The sequence below is a fragment of the Vipera ursinii genome (assembly GCF_947247035.1).
Source record: "Vipera ursinii genome assembly, chromosome: 6".
Taxonomy (NCBI): domain Eukaryota; kingdom Metazoa; phylum Chordata; class Lepidosauria; order Squamata; family Viperidae; genus Vipera; species Vipera ursinii.
The window spans coordinates 61,886,384-61,914,258 of NC_139515.1; the positions used below are offsets into that span (position 1 = coordinate 61,886,384).

Below are 27,875 nucleotides of genomic sequence, written 5' to 3' on the forward strand. Positions count from 1 at the left end.
GGCTAAAAAGGTTACATAATTAAAACAATTTATACTGCCATTTAAACTACTGTAGTTTAATTTTAAGAAAACATTTGATGTCAAGGATTAACTAAAATCAGGATTGCAACTTTTCCAATCTGAGGTTTTTGAAATAGCAATAGCTTTGAACTTATTTTTTAATTGTGCACATTTCTTATGAACAGCTGTTATGAATAGCCCTTGAAATGCTTCGTACAGTTCTGGTCATTGCATTTCTTTTGTAGAGCTAGGAAGGAAGTAAATAGGATACCCAAAATAATTAAGCTGTCTTCTAACTTGAAGACTACAAACTATTTTTCATTTAAAAATTGATAAATGCATATAAAAGCTATGTAAAAATTTTCCTAAAAATACCAGAACTTGGCAATCATGCATCAGGGTGAAACTCAGGGAGATACAAGATAATTCTTTATAAAGCACATAGATTTGCTTCTATAGATGAATGTGATTGGTGACACTGGTTTATATCTGTTTTTAAAAAGCTAGTCAAATCTGTAGAGGACTAGCTTATCAATGGCTACTGGTTTCAGTGAAAGTATAATACCTTCAGAATGAAAGGCAGCATTTGCTAAATACCAGTTATAAAATCTGACTTTGCTCATGCTTTTGAACGCCCCCTTAAGTCACAGTATAGAAAAAGGCAGATTTGATTCAGCAGGATTTTTCTTATGGCACAAGTTTCTTTTGTCAATTTGATTTTCTACAAGGTTCTGGAAGTATTTAATAATCCCCACTTCAGGAGAACAACCAGCCAGCCTTCAAGACTTTTCAGAGAAGAAACTTCAGCCATATTAAACATATTTACAAATTACATCTAACCTGATTTATGAACCAGGATTAGTGAAGTAATACCTCATTTCCTTTAAAATGGAGAGAACAACAAAATTTTATTTTTTACCAAATTGTTCTTTTTAATGTTGACACCATGCCAGCCTCAGTAGTCCATGTGTGCGGCTCAAAAAGGAGAACACAGCACTGTGACTTTCTTAATTCTTGCCAGCATTGTACAATCATCTTTCTGAACAAAAAAATGAAGTAAAGAAGACACCAGACTAAGGCCTCTGCTTCCCTTGGTATTGGAAGGTAAAGGAGACAAATGGAATACAGGGTAAAAAGCAATAGCACAGGTTGCTACCTTGCATTAATCATCCTTATCCTGATTTGTCCTCACAGGGTGCTCTTAATGCTGCAGGTGCTGAGCATCATGTTCAAAAAGCAACTTTCCTTAGTCTGGCGTCTTCAAGATAGATTGGTCTGCAATTTCCATGAATCCCATACAGCATATATTTGTTAATCATGCTTACTGGAGAATTGTAATTCAACAGATATACAGTGCATCAAATTTGGGAAAATGGCATAAGTAGTCCTACCTGCTCTTTAATGTTTATAACTTAAAAAAGACTGGTCATTCCAAAAATGCTTAGGATGGAATAAATCTAAGAAACACTATATCGTAGGGGAAAATGCTATTCAAAGTTACAAACCAGTTAACTACAAACCACATTTTTTTCATGCTTTCTCCTTTTTAAAAACATGATGCAGTTAAAATAAGTCAGTTCAAGAATCCGTGCCTTGAAGAGACGCTACTAAAGTTATAAAATCACAACTATGACTGTAAATTTTAATGGTGGATTCAAGAAACCTCAGCCCATCTCTATGAAATCTCTGTAACTGCCACAGGAAAAATATGGAGAGACTGAAACAAGTTTCTAAGTTGATTTCTAAAGCATTAAATTAATTAAACAGGCAGTTATTTCTGCAATGTGAAGGGAGCTGAATATGCAGAGGCCGTCAACAGCATCTATTCCTGGTAGGTAGGAAATGTGGCCTTCAAATTGGTTCGGAAGCCATGAAAATAAATGGGCAAATAACCAGAAACAACCTTGCACTCTTGCTGTCTTGTTCCTAATGTGCCCACATAGCTGGGTGCAAAACTAGATATAGCATGCAGCCTCTAGTTTGCTCTATAGGAAAAAAGATAAAATTCTGAACATAATATAGAAAATATGAAATTCTCTTCAGCCTCCAAACTCACTTTCAAAACTCCTTTTCTTTCAGAAGGATGAAGTGTGTGCAAACAAGCTTACAAATACACAACTTCTAGGATTTCATTGAAATCTAAGATTTGGAATGAGGCTGGTTTGGGAGCTTTCCTTTGTGACAGTTACCAACTATGGTCATGGTGAAATTACAGCGAGAGACCTAGTATCTGTTTCAAACCATTGGAAACATGGGGGAAGAACTGCTATCTCTTCCCAGCCAAATATCACATATTCTTACTCTTAAGGACTTGGGATTTCAGAAATTCCCAACTGCAAAAGAGTAAGTTAGCTAACCAAATGATGAACATGAGAATAGAGAAGACACAGGTACTTTTTTTTTCTATACCTGTATTCTCCTGAATGCACATGCTCACAAGCACACTCACATACACACCACCATAATAAAAACATAAAAATCATGACTAAGAGCTTGAGGTGTACAAAATGTTTTAGGAAAAGGGAGAAGGTGGCTGCTGGTCAGTCCCACTGTTCTTTGTCACCTTCATTAGTTTCACTTCCCTGGAACTTCCTCCCTCCCCCCCCCCGCCCCCCAAAATCTTCCACAGTAGAAGATCAGCTGCAAAGGATTTTGGTTAAGCTGCTCCCGGTTTCTGAATTGAAGAAATGGAGGGGGAGATGTGAATTTCTCAATTACTGAAAAGATGTTCAGCAACCACCAGCTGGAGTCACAATAACTGCTTGAGATTTCACTTTATGACGCTGGCCGCCACGCCTCCGGCCACCACCTCCAACCTTTGCCTGGGGAAAGAGGGAGGGGGAGAAACAAGAGCCCAAGTTAGAATAAGATGGACAAGAGATTTTGGATGACCAAAGAAATTGAAAAAAATGCGCAAACACAAGTCATAATGTTAGGTATTGGATATGTGTAAGCGCCATAAAAACATCTTCCATATAAGCCTTCCCAGTCCTATTCAGAAGAGGACATCTCCCCGATGCTTTGTTATGGTCAAGATGGTGGGGTATTCTCTGCTGTTGTAACTGCTAAGTGGAACAAACACCGCAGCTAAATAAAGAGGGCATGGAGCATTTCCACCACGAATTAAAGACCAGTGATACAAGAGTGATTGTCAGCTACCCTAATATTACTGGTATAGTTTAGGTTTTATTTGTGTATTTCTCTTTCCACTGTAAATTCCTTTGAAATTTGTGACAAAACAAACTGTAAATAAAATCAAATAATAAATGAGAAACGAGAGGATGAGAAAGCATTTTCATAACAATTCAACCTGAAGGTTCCTGAGCTTCATGAAAATTCAATTTAAAGGCTATGCTTGTATGCTCCTAAGGCATACAAGCCATAGTAGAGGAAATACCTTATTTCCCTCTTGATTGTGGGATTCTTCATCCAAAGCAGGCTGAAGGAAAGCATTGGGAAAAGAAAAGCAGAGGTAAGCTGAACACAGGACAGACACAGATAACCAAGACAAACAACTAAGATATGGACTGAGATTGAGAGACTAAAAGTTCTATTCCAATTCATCTGGAAAACACTAGACAGACAACACATGGCAGGAGACAAAACAAAGGCACACAGGCCAAAGAAAGAAAGGAGATTGACATGCTAGATCAGACATGTCAAACTCGTGACGTCACGTGACATCGTGCAACATATTGGAGCTTTTTCTCCATTGCCGTTTCCTGATGATGCGTCCGGCCCGCGGGACGGCAGTTTGACACCCCTGTGCTAGATAAATAATGATTGCATGTACAGAACACAAGTATCTGACTAAAGGAGCACTGCTATGCTAAAGCTCTAAGCTTTTGTCAATTTAACCAATTTATGCTACCTATCCAAAGTTTACAATGGCATCTTAACATTTGAAATACAATAGAATGCTATAAAATTCTGCAAAAGAAAACCTCGCAAAACAGTAAACCCCTCTTGCCAAAACAGAAATTTGAATTGGATACATTTTATGCCTTCAATGTAAGTCAAGGAAAGCTCCATAATTCAGAAGGGAGTTCATTCTACACTTTGGGACAGCTGTAAAATAAGACTCAGTTGGATCCACACACTGCAAAAGAACTGCAAGCTCATGTGAAAAAGATTTAATATCCCATGAACTATTAAGGACACTTAAACCTGAGGCAATCAGCTGTCTCGCTTTGAACTAAATAAAAAGTGTACGATGTTCACTATGGGATGCATGAAAAATAAGCTTCCATTTTAAAAGGAAACAAAGATACAGGCAGCTTCCTTGGCTACAAGATTATTGCCCTGGCATCTGTGCCTATGTTGGGACCCATTTTTATAATGTAATCATACCAATTCTGGACAGAAAAACAAATGAGAACATACACTATTAAAAATGAACATACCCTGCTTGGTTATTTTTTATTTCATTTTTTTGACTTAGCAGGGAATGTGAATCAGGATACGAAGGCTTGTTCAACCAGGTCTAGTTTAAAAAGCATTTTCTTAATATGAACTTGGCCAAAATCAGTGGAGAAACTGTGTTCTCCCTTTAAGGTAAGCCTGGGAAAGGTATGATGACACTGACAAGGGTACAAAGGCACTGCACAGGCCGCTTTATCTACCTGTGGTTGTTGAGCACCAGATGGTGCTGGGGCAACGGTTGCCAGTGACGCTGCATCCTCTGCCACAGTGGAAGTCAGCACTGGTATGCCAGCCTGGGCTCCACTCTCTTCGCGCTTGGTCAAGGGTCCTTTTTTTGTAGACTGCATCTTTATTTGCTGGGGCTTCGAGTTCATAGGAGAATTATTGGTGGTCTGGAGTAACTGCCAGTCAAAAACAGATAACCAGAATCAGGATCTTTGCTGAGTGTTGGGCTTCATTTTAAAGCACAGAATCAACCAAGCAAAGTTGATTAGACTTTTAAATACTTAGAAAAAGAAGCTAAACTCTCTCAGCTCATACAACTCCTGAAGCAAGAAGAGACTATTTTTTTTATTCCAGGAGCTGATAGGGAAGGTCAAACATTATATAAAAGAGAGATTTTAACAGCAGAACAATATTTGAGCCATTTCATTGTACATAGGATTCAACTGATCTATTTGGATCATATATAAAATTATATTCTGATTTGGCAACCAGGACCTTCTGAATTTGCCATGCTTAAAAAAAGGATGGTTGGCACGCTGCATTTATAAATACAAAGAATCCATTGGAATAATACCTTAATTCCAAACAGAAGTAGGCTTAAACGACATAGAACTGTAACTGGGTTTGCAAGCCTTTGGAAAATATGGGTATTGCAGCAATATTTTATTTCAACGGACTGAGGCAGGGCACCTAAGAAAATTCCATTTTGGATGGGGTGAAAATTCTAGAAGATACTTGACTTGTTGCAGCAACTCTAAAAAAAACAGAGGGAAAGGCCCAAAACAGCAGAAATAGACTCCATTCTTTTCTCACTAATTTCCCAGTGGATCCTTCCAGCACAGCTAAATGCAAATTCAGATAGACAAGCAACATTTTGCCAAACTGCGTACCGGGTTGGAGAAGGCTGGACTAAAGTTTCTTACTGAACAACCATGCTCAAACCTGTTCTAGCTACCTGGGCTGAAAGCTTTGAGAAAATGGGAGCAGAACCATCTAAGCATAGAACCTGCTGTAAAGTTAATCCCATCCAACATACTGTAAGCTTTAAGAAAAAAATATGTAGATACTGGAAAATAACAAAATTGTTATTTTGTTACGGTACATCAGTTAGGTACCCCACCAGTAGAAATAAGCAGTAACTGGCATCAAAGCAATAGACCATTTATTAAATGAAGAAGAGAAATTATGGAACTGCAGGTACCAATTTGTGAAACCCCTCCCCATCCACTATTACCTTGGTGATAGTGCCGACCGCTTTGGTACGCCCCTCACGAAAAACCAGCCGCTGGTCTATGTGCAAGTACTCTGGAGTCTTGATGAAGCGGAAGTGGACAGTGGCTTTATCCCCAGTGCGCAGGCAGTCTTTGTCCATGCTAAGGATAGTGGCTGTCTGGCGAATGCTACCACAATGTACTAGAAACAGTAAGAATCTCACTGGCACTCAGAATGTCCCCAAGGAAACAAATATTGGCAATATACATGAATGTTATTAATTCATCACACACAAAAATTCAATTTCCTTTGTTACGTATCTGCATCTCTGACTAACAGGATCAACATCGAAACTTTACTCTTGTTACTTTCCCTAGTGAGCCCAGATCTTCACTGCCCACTGGCATCCCAGTGAAGGATTCCTCCAGTGACAAATCTGAAAGCCTACTATATGTCATGCTTTCCTCAAAAGCATGTATCTTGTAACATGCAGGTTAAAAAAATCACATGCAGTCGTTCCCCTCCCCCCCTCCCCCTGGTCATCCGTCAAACCTAGCACTAAAATGGGATTTCTACAATGGTGCAAGTCAAGCATTCTAGACATGGATCACCCAACATCTTGACGTTCTGCCACATTCCAAAAGTTTCACAATGAATAGTGCTCTTTTGCTCATTGCTGGTGCTTTAAGTTAGAAATGCAAAATATTAAGAGCTGCACCGGGCCTCTTAATGTACGGTTTGGGGAGGGAAGGATTAAGATAACAGCAATCCTCCTAATCTATTTTAATTTTACAATTTAGAGCATAAGGAAGTGCAGAAGACGGTCTTGCACTTATGTTGTGCACTCCTACCCTTATGGGGAATAACCACTACCAGTAATATATTTAATATTTCAAGCTAAACTGCAGCAGGTGTATATAAAAGACATGGAAAGCAATGTCACATACCCATTGCCTGATAACGTGGACTGATAGTGGTAGGATGGTGAAGTACCAGAATCTCTGCTTCAAATTCCCAAGAGGCTTGAGGATTCAACCGAGGTGATACCATCACCATGCCTTTCCTGATAGAGGAGCGTTTGATCTGGTAGTGGAATAATTAGAAGAGAGTTATCAAAATCAAAAGTGGGTTCACTAGAAAATATTCTGTGGTATTTACAGAAGACTACACCAGCTCTTTAAATACAACCTCTTCTGGGAAGCAGTAGGATGGCCATCCATCCAACTATCCACACAGGAAACCATTCCAAGAAGAATAACTTAAGGTAATGATTTTGGTCAAAACCATTTACTAATAAGTCTTGGCAAGATTTTCAGAAGTGATATGCCATTGCTTTCTTCCTAGGACTGAGAAAGAGTCACAGGCCCACAGCTACCCAGCTGACTTTGTGCTTAAGGCAGGACTAGAACTCGTGGATTCCCATCTTCTAGCCTTGTGCCCTTAAACTACTATGCCAACTTAGGTCTCTACACTTACTTATCTGGGACTAAATCCAATTGAACTCAATTCATTTCCTAAAATATTAAGTAAAATTGACAAGTAGAAAGAAAATTATGTAAGAAAATAAAAGGGACTGCCTGTTCCCTCATGCATATATATCATATTTCTCATTAACTCATTCCCAGTGGGGGCAATTTTGGTGTGTAATTGCAGAGATGAAATTTGCTATACCTTAGCCATCTTAAATATACAGACCAAGGAATAAACCCTCTTAACCCAGAATCTATATACTTCTGGATACACATCTTTACCACTGCTTTGTCAGATATTGAATATAAATGCTTTTCAAAAAACTAGAGCCATAGCAAGTTGGCACTCACCTTTTTCAAAGCAAAAGAAGCAGTCTGACCACCCCGCACCTCTTTGACTGGCATGCGCTTGCGATGAATGGATTTCACTGCAATAGGCAAGAAGTTGCCGAGCGGATCTGGGCCTAGAAGCAAAGTGTCATTTAACTTGATTAGGCCTCTCAGGGTTGTCCCAGACACCACTGTTCCAACACCCTATACCAGGAAGAAAGTAAAAAAGGAAACAGGTGAATCATGTTAGGACAGCAAATAGCAGATAATTTCTTTACTTTTTTCATCTCTGTAAAAAAATGGAGAGTTAAATTTAAGATAATGCAAGATACGTGTGAAAGAGGTGGTCTTAAAATGCCTAATTTTAAATTATATTATGAGGCTGCTGCCTTGTCAGCGATAAGTGACTGGTTTAATTTAACACAAGGGAGATTATTAAATCTTGAGGGTCATGATTTGTTATTTGGTTGGCATGCATATTTATTGTATGATAAGAAGGTGGATAATGTGTTTAAGATACATATTTTAAGGTATGCTTTGTTGTATACTTTGGAAAAAGTATAGACATAAGTTAAATTATAAGATACCCATTTGGGCAATACCTAAACACGCAATAGAAAATATAAATGTGGGATTTAAACATGATGAGACTACATATAAGGAAATCTTAAGTTTAGAGAGGAATGTATGGCAATTAAAGCCATATAATATTTTAAAAGAAGAAAAGATTGTACAAACTTGGTTTCAGTATGGGCAATTACAGGCTAGATGGAAAGAGGACCAGAAAGTTGGTTTTTCGATGACTGATGAAAATTTGGTAAAACAAATTAGAGATCAAGGTCAAGCACATATAAAAAGGATATATAATGTATTGATAGAAATTGATTCAGAAACGGAACTTGTTAAAGACTGTATGATAAAGTGGGCTCAGAATTTTCAAGAAGTTATAACAATGGACACTTGGGAAAAGATCTGGGTTAGAAATGTAAAATTTACACAGGCCCAAAATTTAAGAGAGAATTTTTATAAAATGTTTTATAGGTGGCACTTAGATCCTAAAAAATTAGCAAGTATGTATCCAAACTGCCAGCCCAAATGTTGGAGGTGTGGTTGTGAGGATGCAACGTATTTTCATATATGGTGGACTTGTAAAAAGGTTAAAGCTTTTTGGATCAAAATTTGGTGGAATATGCAAAAGATATTTAAGAAAAGGATAAAGTTTTCTCCGCAATTGTTTTTATTGGGTATTATTGCAGATACTACTGTTATAGATACTAAGTTGATATTGAATTTAATTACGGCAGCGAGACTTTTAGTAGCGCAATATTGGAAGAAGGAAGAACTGCCGACTATAGAAGAGTGGACTTTAAAAGTTTCTAACTTGGCGGAAATGGCAAAGATTTCAGCGTATTTGAAAGACCAATCGCAACAGAGATACATTGTGGAATGGAGGAGATGGATTGAATATATTCAGAATAAATATGGGACTAAAAAGTTTCATTTAGCATTTGAATAAGTACTGGATCTATATGATGTATAACTAGTTAGTAGTTATTTTATTAATATTTTGACGATGGAGAGTTAAAGTGCAATAGAATTTAATGTCTTATTATTGTTAGCATATTTTAGATTATGCTTGTTTGTATTTTTATACCCTGTATTCAGCTCTGGGAAGTCGGGGGGGGGAGGGTAGGATGGGGAGGGGTTGGGGAGAGGGGAGGGGGAGGAGGGGGGGTTGTATTTAAAAATGTATTGTAAAACTTTTCAATAAAAAAAAATGGAGAGAATACTTCTGCTTACTGGCACAGAATAAGTGTCATCAATCTGGAATTCCGCAGGTTCTTCCTCCCGGTAACTTGTCCTTGGAGACAGGAGATTGAGAAACATCTTCAGCAATTCCAAATTCTCACCAGTGACATTGGAAATCTGGAAGATTGGGCACATCCTAGTGGGAAAAAAGATTATTACAAAACAAATGATTCAGGACTCTCTGCTATCTTATTCTTTATGTTTGGTACATCTCTAGATGATATAACAAGTATACCTAGTGATGGAAGAAAGGTGCCCTGCAACAGGGCTTCTCAAACTTTGCAATTCTGTGATCTAAGGCACGGGTGTCAAACTCGATCGTGTCACATGACATAGCATGACGTATTGCAGATTTTTTGCCTTTGCGGAGCAAGGGTGGGTGTGGCCTGCACGTGATGCATCCGGCCTGCGGGCCACCAGTTTGACACCCCTGCCCTAAGGCAAGGATGGGCAACTATGGCCCCTTTACAATCTGTGGACTTCAACTCCCAGAATTCCTGAGCCAGCCACTCCGGCTCAAGAATTCTAGGAGCTGAAGTCCACAGGTCATAAACAGGCCATAGTTGCCCACCACTACTCTAAAGTAATAAATGAATTTGGATTGCTTTATGAATAAAACTAATGATTTCATTGGATTAGGCTTGAATGAAAAAAATACCACTTTTGTTGCATTTTAACTTATAATCTGCGGCCCTTCGGAGGTTACTGAACTGCAAATTCCAGTAGTTCCAGCCAGTCCAGCCAAGTGTGAAGGACTATGGGCACCATAATTTGGCAATACCGGAAAGGCCACAAAATGCCTGCTGCAGAAACGGCATCTTTCAAATAGAAGTTTAATCTCCAAGGAAGCTACATTTGTTTTCACCCACCCTCTGGTCAAATTTCCAGTATTTTTCTTAGAAGAGACAGAAGTGGCCTAATTGGATATCTCTCCAATTGCTATCCCAAAACCCATCCAGGGTTTTGTTGCAGCTCATTCCTGCCTCCTTAACCTCAATTGTGCCCCCAAATAATCTTTTTCCAACTTTTGCCTTGCAGGAAGAGCCCTATTCCTTACTCCCCCCTCCCATGGCAAGTCTCCCATCACCATCAAGGACCCACACTCACCCATCCTCAAGCCCATTTTGTGGAAGACTGCTTGTGATGATGCTGAGTTTTGTTTTTTTTTTCAATCTGGGGAAGATCTAATACTTTCACATCACTGTTTTCTTGCCCATGAATGAAGGAGAATCAAGTGGCATCTTTCCTTCACTTTTTCTCTAAGCTTCCCTTCACCAAGACGTAGGTGTCAAAGAAAAGGTTGCATCAGTCATACATGAAAGATGACTTTCACTGGTCATACATGAAACTACATTTCAACCAATCCAAAGTTGAGACAGGGCTGCAGCCCTGTCTCTCCACAGCTTCACTTTGCTCCTACTGGTGACTGCTCTGGCCCAATGACTTCTCCTTGTTAACTGGGAGAAAGTGAAACCAGAGAGAAGGGGAATGGCATCTCCCTACCTTTTACACTTTTGCTTCCTGCCCACCTGTTTATCTACCCCCAGAAAGCCATCAAGCTTTGTTAAAGGGAAAGGCTGAGAATGAGGTGGTGGAGGCCAGCAAATCAGCACACACCAGATATTGGTCATGCCAGTGGATTTAGCATTGCTGGAGCTCTGGAACAGCACACTCCTTCTGTGCGTGGACGTGTGCTTGGATATGGAAGCCAAGAAAAAAACTGCAGTTTTGATAGGATTAGTTGAGAGTAGGAAAGACAGACGGAGAAGGATCACCTTCCTTTTGTCAAAATAGGATCCTAGGTGATGGTTCCTTTACAATTTTGCCAGCTTGACTATTGGTATTATTCCCCAGCTGACAACAATGTAAAGAGCACAATGAGTCTGATTCATTCAAATAGCATTTCAAGTCTGTTTATGAGACTTCCAGAAGATGAGGACCCAATTTGAAAACCCCTACCCTTCAAGGGACTCCAAGTATGTTATTCCTGCTGCCCCTAACACTGGTAGTCTGTTGTAAGTTATCAAATTGGGATTCAGCTTGCTTTCATTAATCACCTTTCAGAGCTGAAATTGGAGGCAGTAACGATGACATCATCTTTGCTCTGGACCAGCACCGGGATCTTCCTGCATCCTGGGGACTTCAAAAGTCGTTGCAGGAGCTTTAGTGTTTCTTCATGAACAAAATGAAAAGAATTAGGCCTGTTTGTAGCACTTAATTTTGATAGGGTTAGCTGAGAGCAAGGGTGGGGGGAGGACAGAATCATCTTCCATTTGTCAAAGTAGGCTCCTGGATGACAGTTCCCTTACAATTTTGCCAGCAGGACCATTTGTTCTCCAGCTGACAACACTGCAAACAGCACAATGGCTCATATTCAGAACTAATCAAGTACTATATAAAACCTGTTTGAGTTATACGGCAGATGTGTACACTTTCAATTTATTTGAAATATGTACATGCCTGGACCACCAGGATTTTAAAATTTATTTAAAAGGAGAAAAAAAGAAGTCTTAAGTAGAGCTAGAATTTAGAAGGTAAGATACAGACATCTAGCGGGAGATTTTAACACCACACGGTTAATCAAATTAAAATTTAAAGACTAATAAGAACTTTGGAGGGACTAAAACAGCTTCTTGTTTCTGCTCGCTTACAACTTTTATTCTCTATAATATGTACCTTTTTTAAAAAAAAATCAGTCCCAAAATAAAGCAATTCTTATAGGTAAAATTTAATCTGCATTATTACTTTGATCACAACTTAATTTCACAAAACACAATTAATAGTTTAAGAAATTTTACAAAATTTAATCTTGTTATGTGATCTAGGATCTTGTTTTGCTCTCAATATCTATTTTCAATAATATTTGTATTAAATTTTAAAAGTACAAACTAAAAGAAAATATTAAAAATAAAAAAATGAAAGGTGCAAAAAAGGATGGGGAAAAATATATAAGGAAAAAAAACATGAAATGACTGCCCCCTTCACTTAAAACAAACATTTTTAGTGATTGATCACCTTCTTTAACATTTCAAAGGATCTCATCTTCCCGTATCTCATTCTCATCTATGAACAAATTATGAAGACCGGTCATTCAATCTTAATCAGCAAAAGTCCACTAAGAGTTAAGCAAAATAACAACATATATAGTTCAACTACAATCAAATAAATCAATTTGTATTCCGGTTCAACACAATGATTTATTGTTTTCTCTAATACAAAAAAATCTTCCCATATCTTATCTCTTATATATAAACATATTTTGCCTCCTCTTTTGAACTGTCGAGAAAAATCCTTTAAGAGCTACTAGTAAAAGCAACAAATTTAAAATCATCTTTAGCCCCTTTGATTGAAGTTCATTTCTTATTGTTTTCTTTGTATCCTCTTAGAAACTCCTTTGCAAGTTTAACACATAACAGAAGCAACAACATATATATTTTAATCTTAATTATATAAGCCAACTTGTGTAATCCTTTACTTTTAACACCATAACTTATCACTTTCTCTGAAAAAATACAGACACACACAACCACCCTCCTTTAAAACCTCCTCATTCAGTCCTGCTACAGGTGTGATACTTATGGTTAAATACTTATATACTTATAACTCATAGATAACTTATAAGCCAACATAATCATCTGCCAGATTCTTAATTTTTTCTAGGTTTGCAAAATGCTTTGTAGAACTCACAAATTATATGCTACAAAACATTTCCAGAAGTAAAGCTGTTTATAAACTAGTTATTAAACAAAATATTTTCCCTATTAAGACCTAACCTCCGTAATTTAAGTCTTAAATACCTAAAAAGAAAAGAAATAACTATCACAACAATCAGGAAAAAAAATTAAAGACACCCAGGGAAAGGAATGCCCATAACTGTTCATCTTTCTTTATGAAATGGATGAAGAAAAATATAAACTTTTTTTCTTAAAAAACTTTTATCTATGAGACAGAAGGAAAAACAAGCCTATATACTGATTTCGAGCCATTTCATTGCACCAGTGTGGCTGTTTTAGTGATGGGATGGGGTTGGGTTTTTATTACTTTTAATGTGTTTTGACCTATTGTAAGAGTTGTGGGCATTTTGTTTAATCTCTTTTAATTTTTGTATTTTGTCTTTTAACATGTATTGCCCTGTTCACCGCCCTGAGTCCTTCGGGAGAAGGGCGGTATACAAATAAAATTAATAAATAATAAATAAATAAATTACAGATAACACAGGAGAAAAAGATGAATACAAATCTTACCATCTAAAAGAAAATTTCTATTTCATTTATTTATTTAATTTATATGCCACCCATTGTGCTATCAAGAGAGACTTTGGTGGCTGATTTAATTATTTTGATTAATCTCAATAAAGAGAACAGGAGTTTAAAAACAATACAAAGGGTTACAGAGCTGACCTTCGAAATAGGGAAGCAATGAGCAAGCTCTTAAGAGATCTGAAGAAAAGATTACACAGTCCTAAAATAGGGGGAAGTACAGGTAGTCCTTGATTCACGACCACAATTGAGCCCAAAATTTTTGTTCCTAAGCGAGACAATTGTTAAGTGAATTTTCCCTATTTTATGACCTTTCTTGCCACAGATGTTTAGTGAATCATTGCCCTTGTTAAGTTAGTAACACGGCTGTTAAGTGACTCTGGCTTCCCCATTGACTTTGTTTCAATAGGTCACCAAAGGTGATCGTATGACCTTGGGACCCTGGAACTGTCATAAATGTGAGTCCATTGCCAAACATCTGAACTTTGATCACATAACCACAGGGATGCTGCAATGGTCATAAGTGTGAAAAACCATCATAAGTCACTTTTTTCAGTGTCGTCGTAATTTTGAGCAGTCACTAAATGAACTGTTGTAGTTTGAGGACTACCTGTATAGCAAAGAAATTCAAAATAACCCCATCTTGACTTTGTTTAGGATAAGCTGAGACAGAGAGAATAACAAGATTCTCTAATTCGGCTGCTATGGACGGCTGGGAGACTTGCTCTCTCTTCCCCATCCAGTTTCACATTGCTGGGGGCCCCTGAAAAGGGCTGAAAGTCGCCCCGAAGAGGCAACCAGCAAGGAGGGGCATTTACTGGATTGCAGGAGAGCCGCAACTCTCCCGTTAGACCTGGCGATCCCTCCAAACTGGTAGACGAAAGGACTGGCCATTATGGCTCATCCCTAGGCTGTGAACAGCCGAAGTCACATTTTCCACCAGGCAACTCTTAAAGCAGCACGGAAGAGACTGGGTGAGATCTACCTCTTTTACACCCTAATTACTTTCTGTACCTCCTTAAGCTGCTAAGCATTCTCCCCCCTGCAGTGAGGGAAGGGGGATTTCAGCCCTCCCTCCAGAAAGAACAGCGACTAAATACCCAGGGGTGTTTTAAATGTTGAAAAAGTAACTGAATCCCAACTGGAACCTTACTTCTCAAAGCATGTGGACTGAAAGATTTTTTATTTTTTATTTTTCATTATTTACTTCTATTGGAAATCTGGGGTTTTTCTTATAAAAAGAAAAAAGAAAAAGAAAAACTGAAAAGATTGAAATAACTTTGGGACTCAAAGGGAAACTTTAAAAGGGGCCTGGCTGACTGCCCCGGGAAATAGATAAGATATAAAACCTTGAGAACTTTGAAACAACAGCTGTGAAAGGCTTTGTGTTCCCTACTTAGAAAAAAAAATTCTCTCTTGTGGATTTTCTAAGTGTAAAGCCTTTAGTTTAAAATACCAATATGGAAGAAGACCAGGAACAAAATTTCCTTATAGATGAAGATCAACAAACTCTCTATATGTTGAAAACACTAATTCAAACTCTTACCACAACCAATGAAATACTAAGAGGCTATGGAAAGAACAAGAAGACAGCCAGATATGAAAGCCCAAACTTTGACCACAACTAAAGAATCATCTATACAAAATACAATAGAAAAAAATGAAACATTCAAATACTATGATAGAAGGATCTACTATTCAACAAATATTGATATTTGAAAATCCAGAAAAGACATTCACAACTTGGAAAAAGGAAAAGGTTTCTTATACAACTCAGAAGGAACTAGAGGATCTAGAAAAAGAACAGTTGGATGAGAAGATAAATAATTCAGAACAACCACGTTGATATGGAAGAATAAAGGGATGACCCACTAGACCTACAAGTCCTCTTAAAAAAATGGCAACCAGATGGTTTTGCCAATATCAATTAATATACATTATATTACAAGGAGATTGGTTAGATGACCCAAAAACAAGGACATGGAAGATGATTTGGCAAAGGAAAAAAGCCAGAATAAGACTCAAGAAGAATGGAGTTTCGACCATCTTATTGAAATCCAAAACAGAATGTACTTAAATAGATAAGATGTGTATGTTGAATACAAGACATTGTTATGAACTGAGATAAAGAAAAAAATTTGGTCATTAAAATTTAGCAGTATAAATACTAATAGCTAATTTGAATATTGATTTGTACATAAAGGTCATGTAAAGGTGAATAATGTAGATAAGCTAAAAACCTATTGTTGAAAGTAATAAATAGGTCTACATGGAACATTAAAAATGAAAATTATTAGTTTAAGCAAGAGATAGCAGATACAAAGAGGAAGAGAGAGGAAGTATTAAATACTGAAATAAAAATAAATTTTGATTACTATAAAAAAACAAAAACTGAAAACTAGCAAAAAGGATAACATATTGTATCTTTAATTTGTTGACATAGAGGGTGAGAAGTTAAGTAGACGGGATGTGTATTTTGAATATTAGATTTTGTGAGGAATGGTGATAGATGAATTGGGAGTATATTAAAAATCTTGGGAATGATAAATATCAAACATTAAATCTAAATGTTAGTGGAAATTGAAACTGAAAAATCTATTAGGTCATAAAAGATTGTATGTTAAAACAACTAGAATATGTGTGAACTAAAAACTATGGATATGTGTAAGAAAGTTATTTTCTATGTGATTGATAGGATAAAACTTGTCTTTTTATTTACAAATAGCCAGTATATATGAAGGGAAAAAGAGAGGAAATGTTTATGGTAGCAATCTGAAATCTACTAATGATATCTGTATGTAATTGAATTACTACTCAGCCATCACGTTGCTTTTCAAATATGTGAATGTAATATTAGAAAATCAATAAAATTTGTAAAAAAACCCCAAGTTTCTCTAATTCAACCTTATGAAAATAAAGAGCATTCCTGAAATCGATGTGTCTGTTTTTTGATCTGAACTACCTCAAAGGGCTAGTGTCAAATTAATAATTGGCGGTGGCTGGAAATTAATATTTTAATATAATGCCACTACTTTATTTGAAAGTATCAACCACAAGGCATAGAAAAAGATCAGAAAAACAAAAACAGAAAAGAAAGTCAGGGTGGTTTAGTGATTAAGGCGTTAAACAGAATAGGGAGATTCAGTGTTCTGTTAATGCTATTATGGTTTCTTGCACAGTCAGCCAGAGGTTCACAACAGATTTCGCATTTTTATCTACCTATCGCAGGGATGTCAAACTGCCGGCCCATTGGCCGGACGCATCATCCAGAAGCCACGCCCACCCCATTGCCGGCAATGGCAAAACTCTCCTGATACGTTGTGCGACATCACATGACATCACGAGTTTGACATGTCTGACCTATCGAGTCCTTCCCAAGGACCTGGCATAAGGTGTTATTGTCTGATGGTGCTGAAGGTACCATCACAGAATGTAAGCTATTTCAAGTAAGGATGCCTTTTGCAACTGACTGGTGATTTTGTCAATGCCAATGATGCTCAAGTGGTGCTCCAGTTCTTTTGGGATTGCACCCAAAGAACCTATTACTGTTATTATTTACATTTACATATATGACTCTGAGTTCAGCCTTGCCCTCAGTCACAAAAGCTCTTTGGGTGACTTTGAGCTTTTCTCAAGGCTGATGTGGGAAACTAGGAATATTTTGTACTACTTATGTACTGAGAGTCAGTCTGATGCAATTAAAAAACTAGGTTAGAAATCAGAAGATGAAAAATTCTAGTCCCTCCTTAGGCACAACTGAGGTAAAAAGAACAAAGAGAAACTGTTGTAGCAATAACCATTTACCTTGAAGTATGTTAGCCGGACACATGTCAATCTTGGTCACCACCACAAAGACTGGAACATTTAGCGCCAATGCCAGACCTAGGTGCTCCTTGGTCATCCCAACAATTCCAGCATTGCTGCCAACCTGTATTGAAATAAATTTTAAGGTAAAACAACCATGACTATGACAGCATTAAGCAATGATTTATGGGTATGCCAAAAAAGATGGGTACGGACATGCATTTCAATCTATCAAAAATTAAGATTTGTAGCAAAGTAAAAGTTGATCAAGTTGCCATATGAGAAATATTTTTTCACGGTTAGTAACACCATTTGTGAGGATAATTTGAAGAACATAATTCAAGAAAAATCCAGACAGGCAACTTAGGACATGCACCAGAAAGAAGGTGTCTTAATGAAGTAAATATTCCAGTCAGTTCAAAATGTTAGCTAAAAAGCAATTTTCCACATTTAAAAACTTCTTTGTAGTATCTGCTCTTTGTCTCCATGCAATTCCCAAGCTTCCTTTTATTTTAGGATGGGATATGAACCTCAGAATCAGCACACAATGACAAATGGAAACAGCTTGCTTGCTACTGTCATGGAAGTAAAGTCACTGAAACAGACATAACCTAAATCAATTCTTATTAAGTTACCATGGCAAAGTTTCTTTTTTGCTCTTCCAGTATAAGGAAGAATGTTCAATAAGCAAACAGGGGCAAAAGTTTACATGCTTTGCACGCATTAACACTGATGTTTTTGGGACCATCCCACATGGCAAGGAGATATTTCTAAGTTTACATTTTGTATTTGAGCAGGAACTTTCATACATATTGTAGGCCACCCAGAGTAGTTCTTGATAGCGAGACAAGTGGCATATAAATTGAACCAATAAACAAAATACATTTTGTACAATTCAAAAACAAAGTTAGGCTGAGAGATACCTTGTAAAATCAAGACAAGCCGCAAAACACAGTTCTATGAGCAGAAGACAGACAACTGAAGCTTCCAACGTTCAGTTTGGTAAAAACAGTTTTAGTATGTAAATTCTACCCTATTATTTATTATTGTTACTGTTATTGCATTTAGCACATAAATTATATTCAACTGTTAGTGAGTCAAGAACAACATTAGAAAAGGGGCCGCTTCACCACAACCCCCCTTCCCCTACAACTAGCATTGCTTACCATTAGCATGCAAAAATCAGGGAGATGCCCAGTCATGCCAAAGACTGTAGTCTTCAGGTACTTCTCATGCCCAGCCAGATCAATGAAGGTTATGACTTTTGTTGATTTCTCACAAATCTTGGTCCACTCCAAACTCCCACCGTGGCTGTCAGGCTTGTTCACAACATTGCCTTCGCTGTCGAAGCCCAAAATGTCATTGCCCACACTGCTGGTACGGCCTGACTCAATCTCATGCTTGTGGCGAAAAAGTTTCTGTCGAGCAAAACCACGTCCATTGTCCAGTTCGCCATGGGTAAGAACACCCAGCAAAGTGCTCTTCCCAGCATCCACATTGCCAACCACTGCTACCCTACAGGAAGGCAAAAGAAAGTGATAAACTTCTTCGACTTCAATGCAACAATTGGAATCAATTTCCTCCTGTCACTATAAAATGAAAATCAGCAACAATTTCAAAATGTTGAAACATATATTTTAAGAGCCACTTCACAAGGTTGCAGTCACTACTTTCTAGATCATATAAAACATAAACAACTAAGACTAAGAGAAAAGGAGGAAAAAGTCACCAGTGCCATAGTTAGAACATTGAAATCTCACAAGGATGTGCACAAGGACATAATTAGTACCAAAACTATTTCCCAAATACCAGTGTCTTCATTCAAACCTAAATCCAACACAATGAGAATGTCCAAGGGTTACAATGTCTGTCTTACAACTCTTCATTGCTAGCACAAGTGCTAAAAGCCACCATGTCTTATGCTATAAGTAACATAGCATAAGCTATGGGATGGGGTTGGGTTTTACTGTTTTAACCTACTTTTAATGTGTTTTAACTTATTCGTGGGTATTTTGTTTAATCGTTTTTAATTTTTGCATCTTGTTTTTTTAATATGTATTGCCCTGTTCACTGCCCTGAGTCCTTCGGTAGAAGGGCGGTATACAAATAAAATAATAATAATAATAATAATAATAATAATAATAATAATAATAATAATAATAATAATAATAATAATAATAATTATTATTATTATTATTAATAATAATAATAATAATAATATTGTCTACAGCATACCATACTGTACAATGAGAAACTGAAATTGATCATTCATTAGCAGTTATTACATTTACATCTTGCTTTTTCTCATCAAGAGTATTCATCTAATTTTATCCATCAGCAACAAGGAGGTAGACTGAGGTTAGCTAGAGTGATATAACAAACAAGTCACCAAGTTACTTTCTTGAATCCCTGACCCAATTTCTGTATCTTAATGCCTGCTATTACTGAAAGTGGATATAGGAAGAGATGGGGAAGGAGAAAACTTGAATCAGAGCTTGATTCAAAAATTTATAAATTTGAAAAAAAACAAACTTCAAGAACTTGAATATGCCCATCAGACCGGGAACTAAGTTCAAAGCAGGAAACTGCAAATTCAGAAAAGCATATTCCGTTTTGGAAATTAGATATTCCTGCATGACCCTTCCCAATCTGAGTCCTCCTGCTAGCAATAATGGACTACAATTCCCATTATTAATTAGGCCTTCTGGAAGTTATACAGGTAGTCCTCAACTTACAACCACAATTGAGCCCAAAATTTCTATTACTAAGCAGGACAGTTATTAAGTGAATTTTGCCCCATGTTACAACCTTTCTTGCCATAGTTAAGTAAATCACTGCAGTTGTTAAGTTAGTAATATGGTTGTTAAATGAACTGCTTGTCAGAAGGTCACAAAAGGTGATCACATAACCCTGGGATGCTGCAAGAGGAGCCAGTTCCCAAGCAGCCAAATTTTGATCATGTGACCAGATAGATGCTGCAATAGTTGTAGCAAAATGGTCATAAGTCACTTTTTCGGTGCCACTGTAACTTCGAACAGTCATTAAACAAATGGTTGTAAGCTGTGGACTATTTGTAATACAACACACCCTTAAGGCTATAGGTTTAAAAAAGACTGCTCTCACAATGTAGGAAACACAAGGGATTTTTATTATTTGGACGTTTTCCTTTCACAGATACTGAATCACCAACATCATAGCCAAATCCTTAACCAAGCTGGACTGTTTTCTTTCTTGACTGCCTATTACACAATGTGAACATACTGTATAAGTACATGTTCCGGAGTCCCTACTGTATATAACTGGCACGTGGCATGTTCGTCCCGTACCTATCTACAATTTTTTTACATTGACAGTCATAATGGCAACCTGAGTGAAAACATCACTTACAGATACCCTGCAGATCTTAAGAACATCTCAAAAATGCTGTCCTGACCCTTCAATTAGATACAAGTTTTTTAAAGGATGGATCCAATGCAGTGTTATACTCATCAAGGAAACAGTTCATTGAATGATTTGCACAGAGCTAGTATAGTCAACCTTTGCTAACCTTAAAAACTAAATGGGTCTGACTTATTTATTACTTGGTTGGGAGATCATCACAGGAGTCCAGAACTGTGGTGAGAAGACAATAGCAGCCCAAAAAGAAAGCAGTGGTGAACCACTTCCATACTGTGACCAAGTAAACAACTTGCACATATTCATGAAGTCTCTAGGAATCAATCTGAATTTATAACTTTACCTTTTAATGTGTACATCAACATTATGTGTTTTAAAGATATCCCATTAACCATATACATTTTGGAAGCAAAGGGTGAAAGAGACTGTATAAACAGCATTTGCCAATGAATTGCAAATTAGAATTGAGTTGGAAGAAATTCTTAAGTACATTCCAAATTCCTACTATATTTCCATAAAGCTAATAAGAATGGCATAAGTTTTTTATCTTGATACTCACCAAGTACTATTAAACAAAACTGGAAAAATATTTCCAGTTCTTAACCGTCAGGATCAAATTTCAAGAGCTGCTATGTGCCAACTGAGTAAAGATAAGAAAAAGGTGAACAACTTAAGATACCAGTATCAACTTTTAATCTGAAAATCCAGATTCACGGAATGCTTCCAAATGTGTTTAAACTCTCATCATGAGCATATTTCCACGATCTGGTTCATACATAATACTGGTTTGTTGAGTGGCTGAGCTCACCAGAACACTATATCTAAACCAAATAAACTACGTTTTAGTTTAATATGCTGTGTCTATCCACAGTAAAAATAACTCCTGCCCCAGAGCATAAAATATATAAAACCGTTTAAGACAGATTAACTTAGTTGGAAAATCTATAAAGAAAGTAAATGTTTGCCTTTTGTTAGATATGAAAAATACAACTTGCAATGTTCTAACAATAATAACTTGGAAATGCCATCCAGACACTTCTTTATAAGAATATATACTTAGTCCCAACCATAAGTTTCTATGTGTAGTGTGAAGGAGAGAAAAAATGAATGACACAAAGTTACTTCCATAGGCAAACCAGAGTTACCAGCTTTCTGCCACTACTAGTACAAGCTGTAGCAGCAGATATTATGTTGACTAAGCAAGCCTCCATATCTCTTCTTACCTGACCTCTAGGAAATCGTTGTCACCCACACGTTTCCGCACCAAATAATCACGCACTTTGCCTCCGGCTTCTTGGTGCTCTCGCAAGAGAATTACATCAGCATCTATTTGTTCTGCCATGCTCTTCACTGTGGCATAGGAAGCTTCCATGTCTCCATCACTAAGCCCATAGTCAGTCCCATCTAATAAAGCATTAGGAAGGAAGGAGAAACAGTTACATGAAGTTATTGTAACAGATTTAGAGGACTTCAGAAAAAACTTCATAAATGTAATCAAGACAATTTATTGTAAACAAACAGCCAAAATAATTGTAAATGGAGATCTTACAGAAAACTTCAATTTTAAAAAGGGCACAAGACAGGGATGCCCACTATCTCCATTACTATTTATACTAACATTGGAAGTACTGGATAGAAACATTAGGCAAGCTATAAAAATTAAAGGACTGGAGATAAAAGATGAAAATCAAAACTACAAGCGTTTGCAGATGATCTGGTTTTTATATTAGAAGATCCATTGGAAACAAGCACTAAACTTCTGGAGAAAATAGAAAAATTTGGAGAAGTGGCAGATTTGATAATAAACAGAGAAAAGACTAAAGTGCTAACAAAGAATTTAACAGAAAAACAAAAAAATCAACTAACAAAAAAAATCTTCAAATAGTTAAAAAAGTTAAATCTTTGGGAATTTATTTAACAGCAAGATGTATAACAATAAAAGAAGATAACCATGTAAGACTGCTAAAACAAATAAAATTGGATTTGGAAAAATGGAAAAACTCCCAACTTTCAATGGTGGGGAGAATAGCAACAGTGAAAATGAATATCTTACCAAAAATACTCTTTTTATTTCAAACAATTCCTGTAAGGCTATGGAAAGCCTTTTTTGATGAACTAAATATAATAATATTGAAATTTATCTGGCAAGGAAAAAAAGCTAGAATTAAAGTGAAAATGCTACAAGAAGCGAAAGAAAGTGGAAGATTTGGACTGCCGGACTGGAGGTTATACTACCAAGCATCTATTTTAACATGGCTTAAAGAATGGATAATGCTTAGAGATAAAAGACTATTGTACCTAGAGGGGCATGACCTACAAATTGGTTGGCATGCCTTTCTGTGGTACGGGAAGAATAAAATACATAGATACTTTAAAAACCATTTTATAAGGAATGCACTTCTTTCAGAATGGGAAAAAATAAAAGAAAAAATTTATATTAAGATACTGAATGGCTCTCAACAATGGAAGCTTTTGCTTACCCAAACTTAATTAACTACGATAAAGTTGTGACTTATAAAGATATTTTGGACAATGAAGGAAAATTGAAAGACAGACAAGAGCTGCAAAAACAAGGTATTGATCTAGCTTGGTGGCCATATCTGCAAATCCAAATGAGATATGAAAAAATGTTAAAACAATGGGATTTTATAAAGAACAGAAAGAATTTGATCAGATACTGTTAAAAACAGATGAAAAGTTGATTAAGAAGCTCTACAGATTTCTGCTAAACTTAAAGATGGAGGAAGAACAAGTTAAAGAAACAATGATAACATGGGCAAAGGACTTTGGCTACAATATAGAATTAGAAGATTGGCAAAAGTTATGGGAAAGAAATACTAAATTAATTAAAGCAGTGGCATATAAAGAAAACTTATATAAAATGTTTTACAGATGGCATATGAAACCAATGAGATTAGCAAAAATGTTTTAAAATACTTCAAATAATTGTTGGAAATGCAAACCAAGACCAGGTACTTATTATCATATCTGGTGGACATGTCCTAAAGCAAAAAGATTTTGGGTTAAAATATATTTATGGTTGGAGAAAATGACTAAAAAACAAATAGACTTTAAACCAGAATTGTTTTTGTTAGGCATAATAGGAGCCAATTATGTGAAAGATTGCAGATATTTAATACTACATGTACTAATGGCACCAAGAATTGTATTTACCCAACACTGGAAAAATTAAAACTTACCAGCTGAAGAAGGACTAATTAAGAAAATTCTAGAGTGTGCAGAAATGGATAGATTGACTTTAAAGATAAAAGAGAAAGAAGAGTCAGTGTACTTTAGAACATGGGATAATTTCTATCAACGGCTAGAAAGACGAATTAGAGAGAAAGGAATGTGATATGTAATTTTGAATATATATTAGAAGGCTATTGAGTGATTAATACATTATGATTATTAACTATTAACTATTATTGTTTGTTAAATACATGAACCCAGACATTATGCTGTTTGCTAAATATTGAGAATGTTATTTGGAAAAACCTCAACCCCAACCCTAACCTTAATCCCAACCCTAACCTAAATCCCAACCCCAACCCTGACCCCACCTTATTCCTAACCCCATAAAAACTAATAAAATTTATACAAAAAAAGATTGTTTACTTAAAGGGCATTGATTAAAACAGGCAAGATGATGGCAGAAGAATAAAAACTCAAATTTTATTCCAAATGCTTATAGAGTCACTTAACAGTAAGGTGCATGGTATATAAATTTAATAAATAAAAGCATATAAAAACAACCTGTAGGACATGGAGGTATGTGAACCGGGAGGGGGTAAGTACACATTTCACTGATATAACCTCCCATTCTTTCCTTTTTCATTCATCTTTTCTACCAGCAGAATACTCACCCACCCAAACACACATAGCTGCATTTCTATGCAGCCCTTGTTTATTTGATGTATCAGAGGGAAAAGGAGTTTAGAGGCTACATGCTATCCTAAAATTACAGATTACACCCTCCAATTGGGCAAGAAATACCTATGTATTACAGGTAGTCCTTGACTTACAACCATTCATTTAGTGACAGTTTGAAGTTATGTCACTGAAAAAGTAACTTATTTTCACACTAATGACAGTTGCAGCATCCCCATGGTCACATGATCAGAATTCAGATGCTTAGCAACAGATTCATATTTATGATGGTTACAGTGTCCTGCAGTCAGTGGGTTTATCTTCTGTGACCTCCTGACAAGCAAAGTCAATGGGGAAGCCAGATTCATTTAACTATGTTACTAATTTAACTGCACTGATTCACTTGAAACTGTGGCAAGAAAGGTCATAAAATGGGGTAAAACTCACTTAACAAATGTTTCACTTAGCAACAGAAATTTTTGGATCAACTGTGGTCGGAAATTGAGGAGTCCCTGTATTTTTTTCATTTTATATGGATATTCTGAACATCCTTTATCAAAAAGCAGCACATTATTTCTATACATACACTGTTCATAAAGGATAGTACTCGAGTTTTGTTCAGGGAGAAAATATGAACATTGATGATTGATGTGTAACTAATAATTAGTTGGCACTGACAACTGAAAACAGTGCTTGTTTTTATGGTGTGGTTTAGGACTAGCTAGGAGGGAAGATGAGAAAGTCATCTTGTTCTATTGGAGAAGAAGACACTTATTATATATTAGCCTTTTCTTTTCTTAAGCACAATCAACTGAGCTGCTTCTGCAAAATCACTGCTATTTCTTAAAAGCTCACACACTTACCTGACCCTTGACCAATAACATAGATGGTCTCTCCACATCCTTCATCCATCCTCTCCCACATCTGTTGGAGTAAACTATCATACTGTTCGGATGTTGGGCTCACCATTACTAGCTAAACAGAGAGAGTGGGGATTTACTTTTTATTAACTATGTCAAGAACAAGTTATTTCTCTTAACATATTGTTTTACTCAATTACAATTCAGTGAACAAATACATCAAACAATACAGCTAAAACAATATTCAAACAATATATCACAAGTTTCTGTTAAACTGTTCCTAAGTCCCTTTGATGAACACCCCTTAAAATAATTATTCATTTGAATGGTATTGCTTTCAGAAGGAAGGAAACAAATGAAGAAAAACACCGATAAAATAAAAATACCCAGCTATACTACTTAATGAAATATTGTTTTAATATCTGAAACTGACTTCATTTTCAAATACTGTATTTTACATTATGAGGAATAAAGTTTAAGTCTGCTGCTTCTGATATGGTATAATAATATATCCAGTAGTTTATCATGTTTCACAGTATACATAAGCATTCCAACATTTTAACAAGTTTCTATTTACCTAGATGTGCAAAGTTCACTGCAGCATAGCAACAGAAGTCTGATCTGTATCTTGTCATCAGATTACACAAAGAGCGAAAATTGCTCGGATTCCATCTATCTCCAATCCATCACATAACCCTACCCAGCACGTTAACAAACATTGAGGTGCTCGCACCAATTCTTTGATTAGAAAAATGCAATATTAAAATACGATGGTACCCAAATATAACTATACACATAACCATACCTCAACTTTAAAACAAGGAGTGAACATATCAGAAAAAAAATTAAACAAGGTTACCATTCTAAAGTTGTTTGCAGAAGAGTCCCACATTTTCCTTATTTATGGGAAAACTCATTCAGGAGTACCATACGTGATGTATTAACTTTCTGAATCCAGACAGGTGCCAAGGGTGAATGCCACGTACTCCCGACTCAGATCCCGCGAATCACTCTTTATTACAGGGGTGTTCAAACTTGGCCCTTTTATGACTTGTGGACTTCAACTCCCAGAATTCCTCAGCCAGCAAAGCTGGCTGAGGAATTCTGGGAGTTGAAGTCCACAAGTCATAAAAGGGCCAAGTTTGAAGACCCCTGCTTTATTACAACCCTCGTAAGTATTTTCTTTCAGACACGCGTCTCACAGTTGTTATCCGTGACAAGGGCAGAAGAAGCCAACCTTTTATTATTATCTCCAAGCAAATTCGCCTACAATATGTTAGCGAAGCGACGCCGAATGAAGTTCCCGACAAGACTATCAGAAGAAGGACCGACCCGGTGTTGATGGTAACCGCTCAAATGAACGACTGAGACGGCCAACGGAGCGAGACCCGAAGTAGTCACAGCCGACCTCACCTCCTCCGGCCGTCTCAGCTTTCGTCCCCAGCTTTCCAGGCCTACCTTGCTGGTAAGATCGAGCTCCGGCTCTCCATTGAGCAGCTCGCCGTCCTCGCTGCAGTCAACTTCTGGGACGCCGCCGTGAGGCCTGGAGAAAGCCGCCGCTGTCCCAACGTGAGCCACGGGCTCCGGGGCGAACATCGAGGCCGGCACTGGCGAGCCCCCCACCGGAGAGCGACTCCTTTCCGTCGCCATCTTGGCAGTGCCAGCCTCCTTCCCCGGCCTCATTAGTATAAACCCCGCCCACTCAGGCGAAAATTACTTTCAAGAAGCCAGCAGGGCTTCTCTTCGCGTCCACCCAAACAGGTGGCTCAGTCATTTAGTCCTTCGGCCACCAATCAGGGAGCAGAGCCGTCAAAATAATCTTTCCTGTATCGCTATGACGACCGCGTTAGAATCGATTAATATGTATGAGCCACGCCTCTTTCGAATATTTTCTTTCCGCTTCTTTGCAGGCTGGAAGGAGACAGCAAGCAAGCGGGCGGCGGCGGCCTTGGTGTCGTTGTCGCCTAGAAACTGGAGAAAAGCACAGGCTAAGCGTGTCCCCCTTGGCGGCTGGGACAAACATAGAGGCTTCCCAATCCTGTTTTGAAAGGATTTAATTTAAAGCAACTCTGGGAGAGCGCGAGCCTTCAGCAATCATTGGCCGTAGCTTAGACCGAGCTAGTTAGAGGAGAGAAGGGTCGATAAGAAAGCTACCTATCTAAGCGAAAGCCAATATACCAGGGGTCTTCAAACTTGGCCCTTTTATGACTTGTGGACTT

At 37.2% G+C, this 27,875-nt stretch overlaps 1 protein-coding gene across 1 annotated transcript; it reads right to left on the reverse strand.

Moving 5' to 3' along the window:
* Positions 1-40: 40 nt before the first annotated feature.
* GTPBP1 (GTP binding protein 1) lies at positions 41-27,339 on the reverse strand (the record flags this gene model as incomplete). The annotated part of the gene is made up of 12 exons (XM_083366486.1): positions 41-2,822; positions 4,623-4,823; positions 5,882-6,060; positions 6,807-6,942; positions 7,680-7,862; positions 9,459-9,603; positions 11,525-11,639; positions 17,531-17,654; positions 18,697-19,045; positions 22,150-22,330; positions 25,660-25,771; positions 27,115-27,339. The coding sequence occupies 12 exons, from the start codon at positions 27,337-27,339 to the stop codon at positions 2,730-2,732; spliced, it is 2,043 nt and encodes a 680-aa protein (XP_083222612.1). The 3' UTR covers positions 41-2,729.
* Positions 27,340-27,875: the final 536 nt, after the last annotated feature.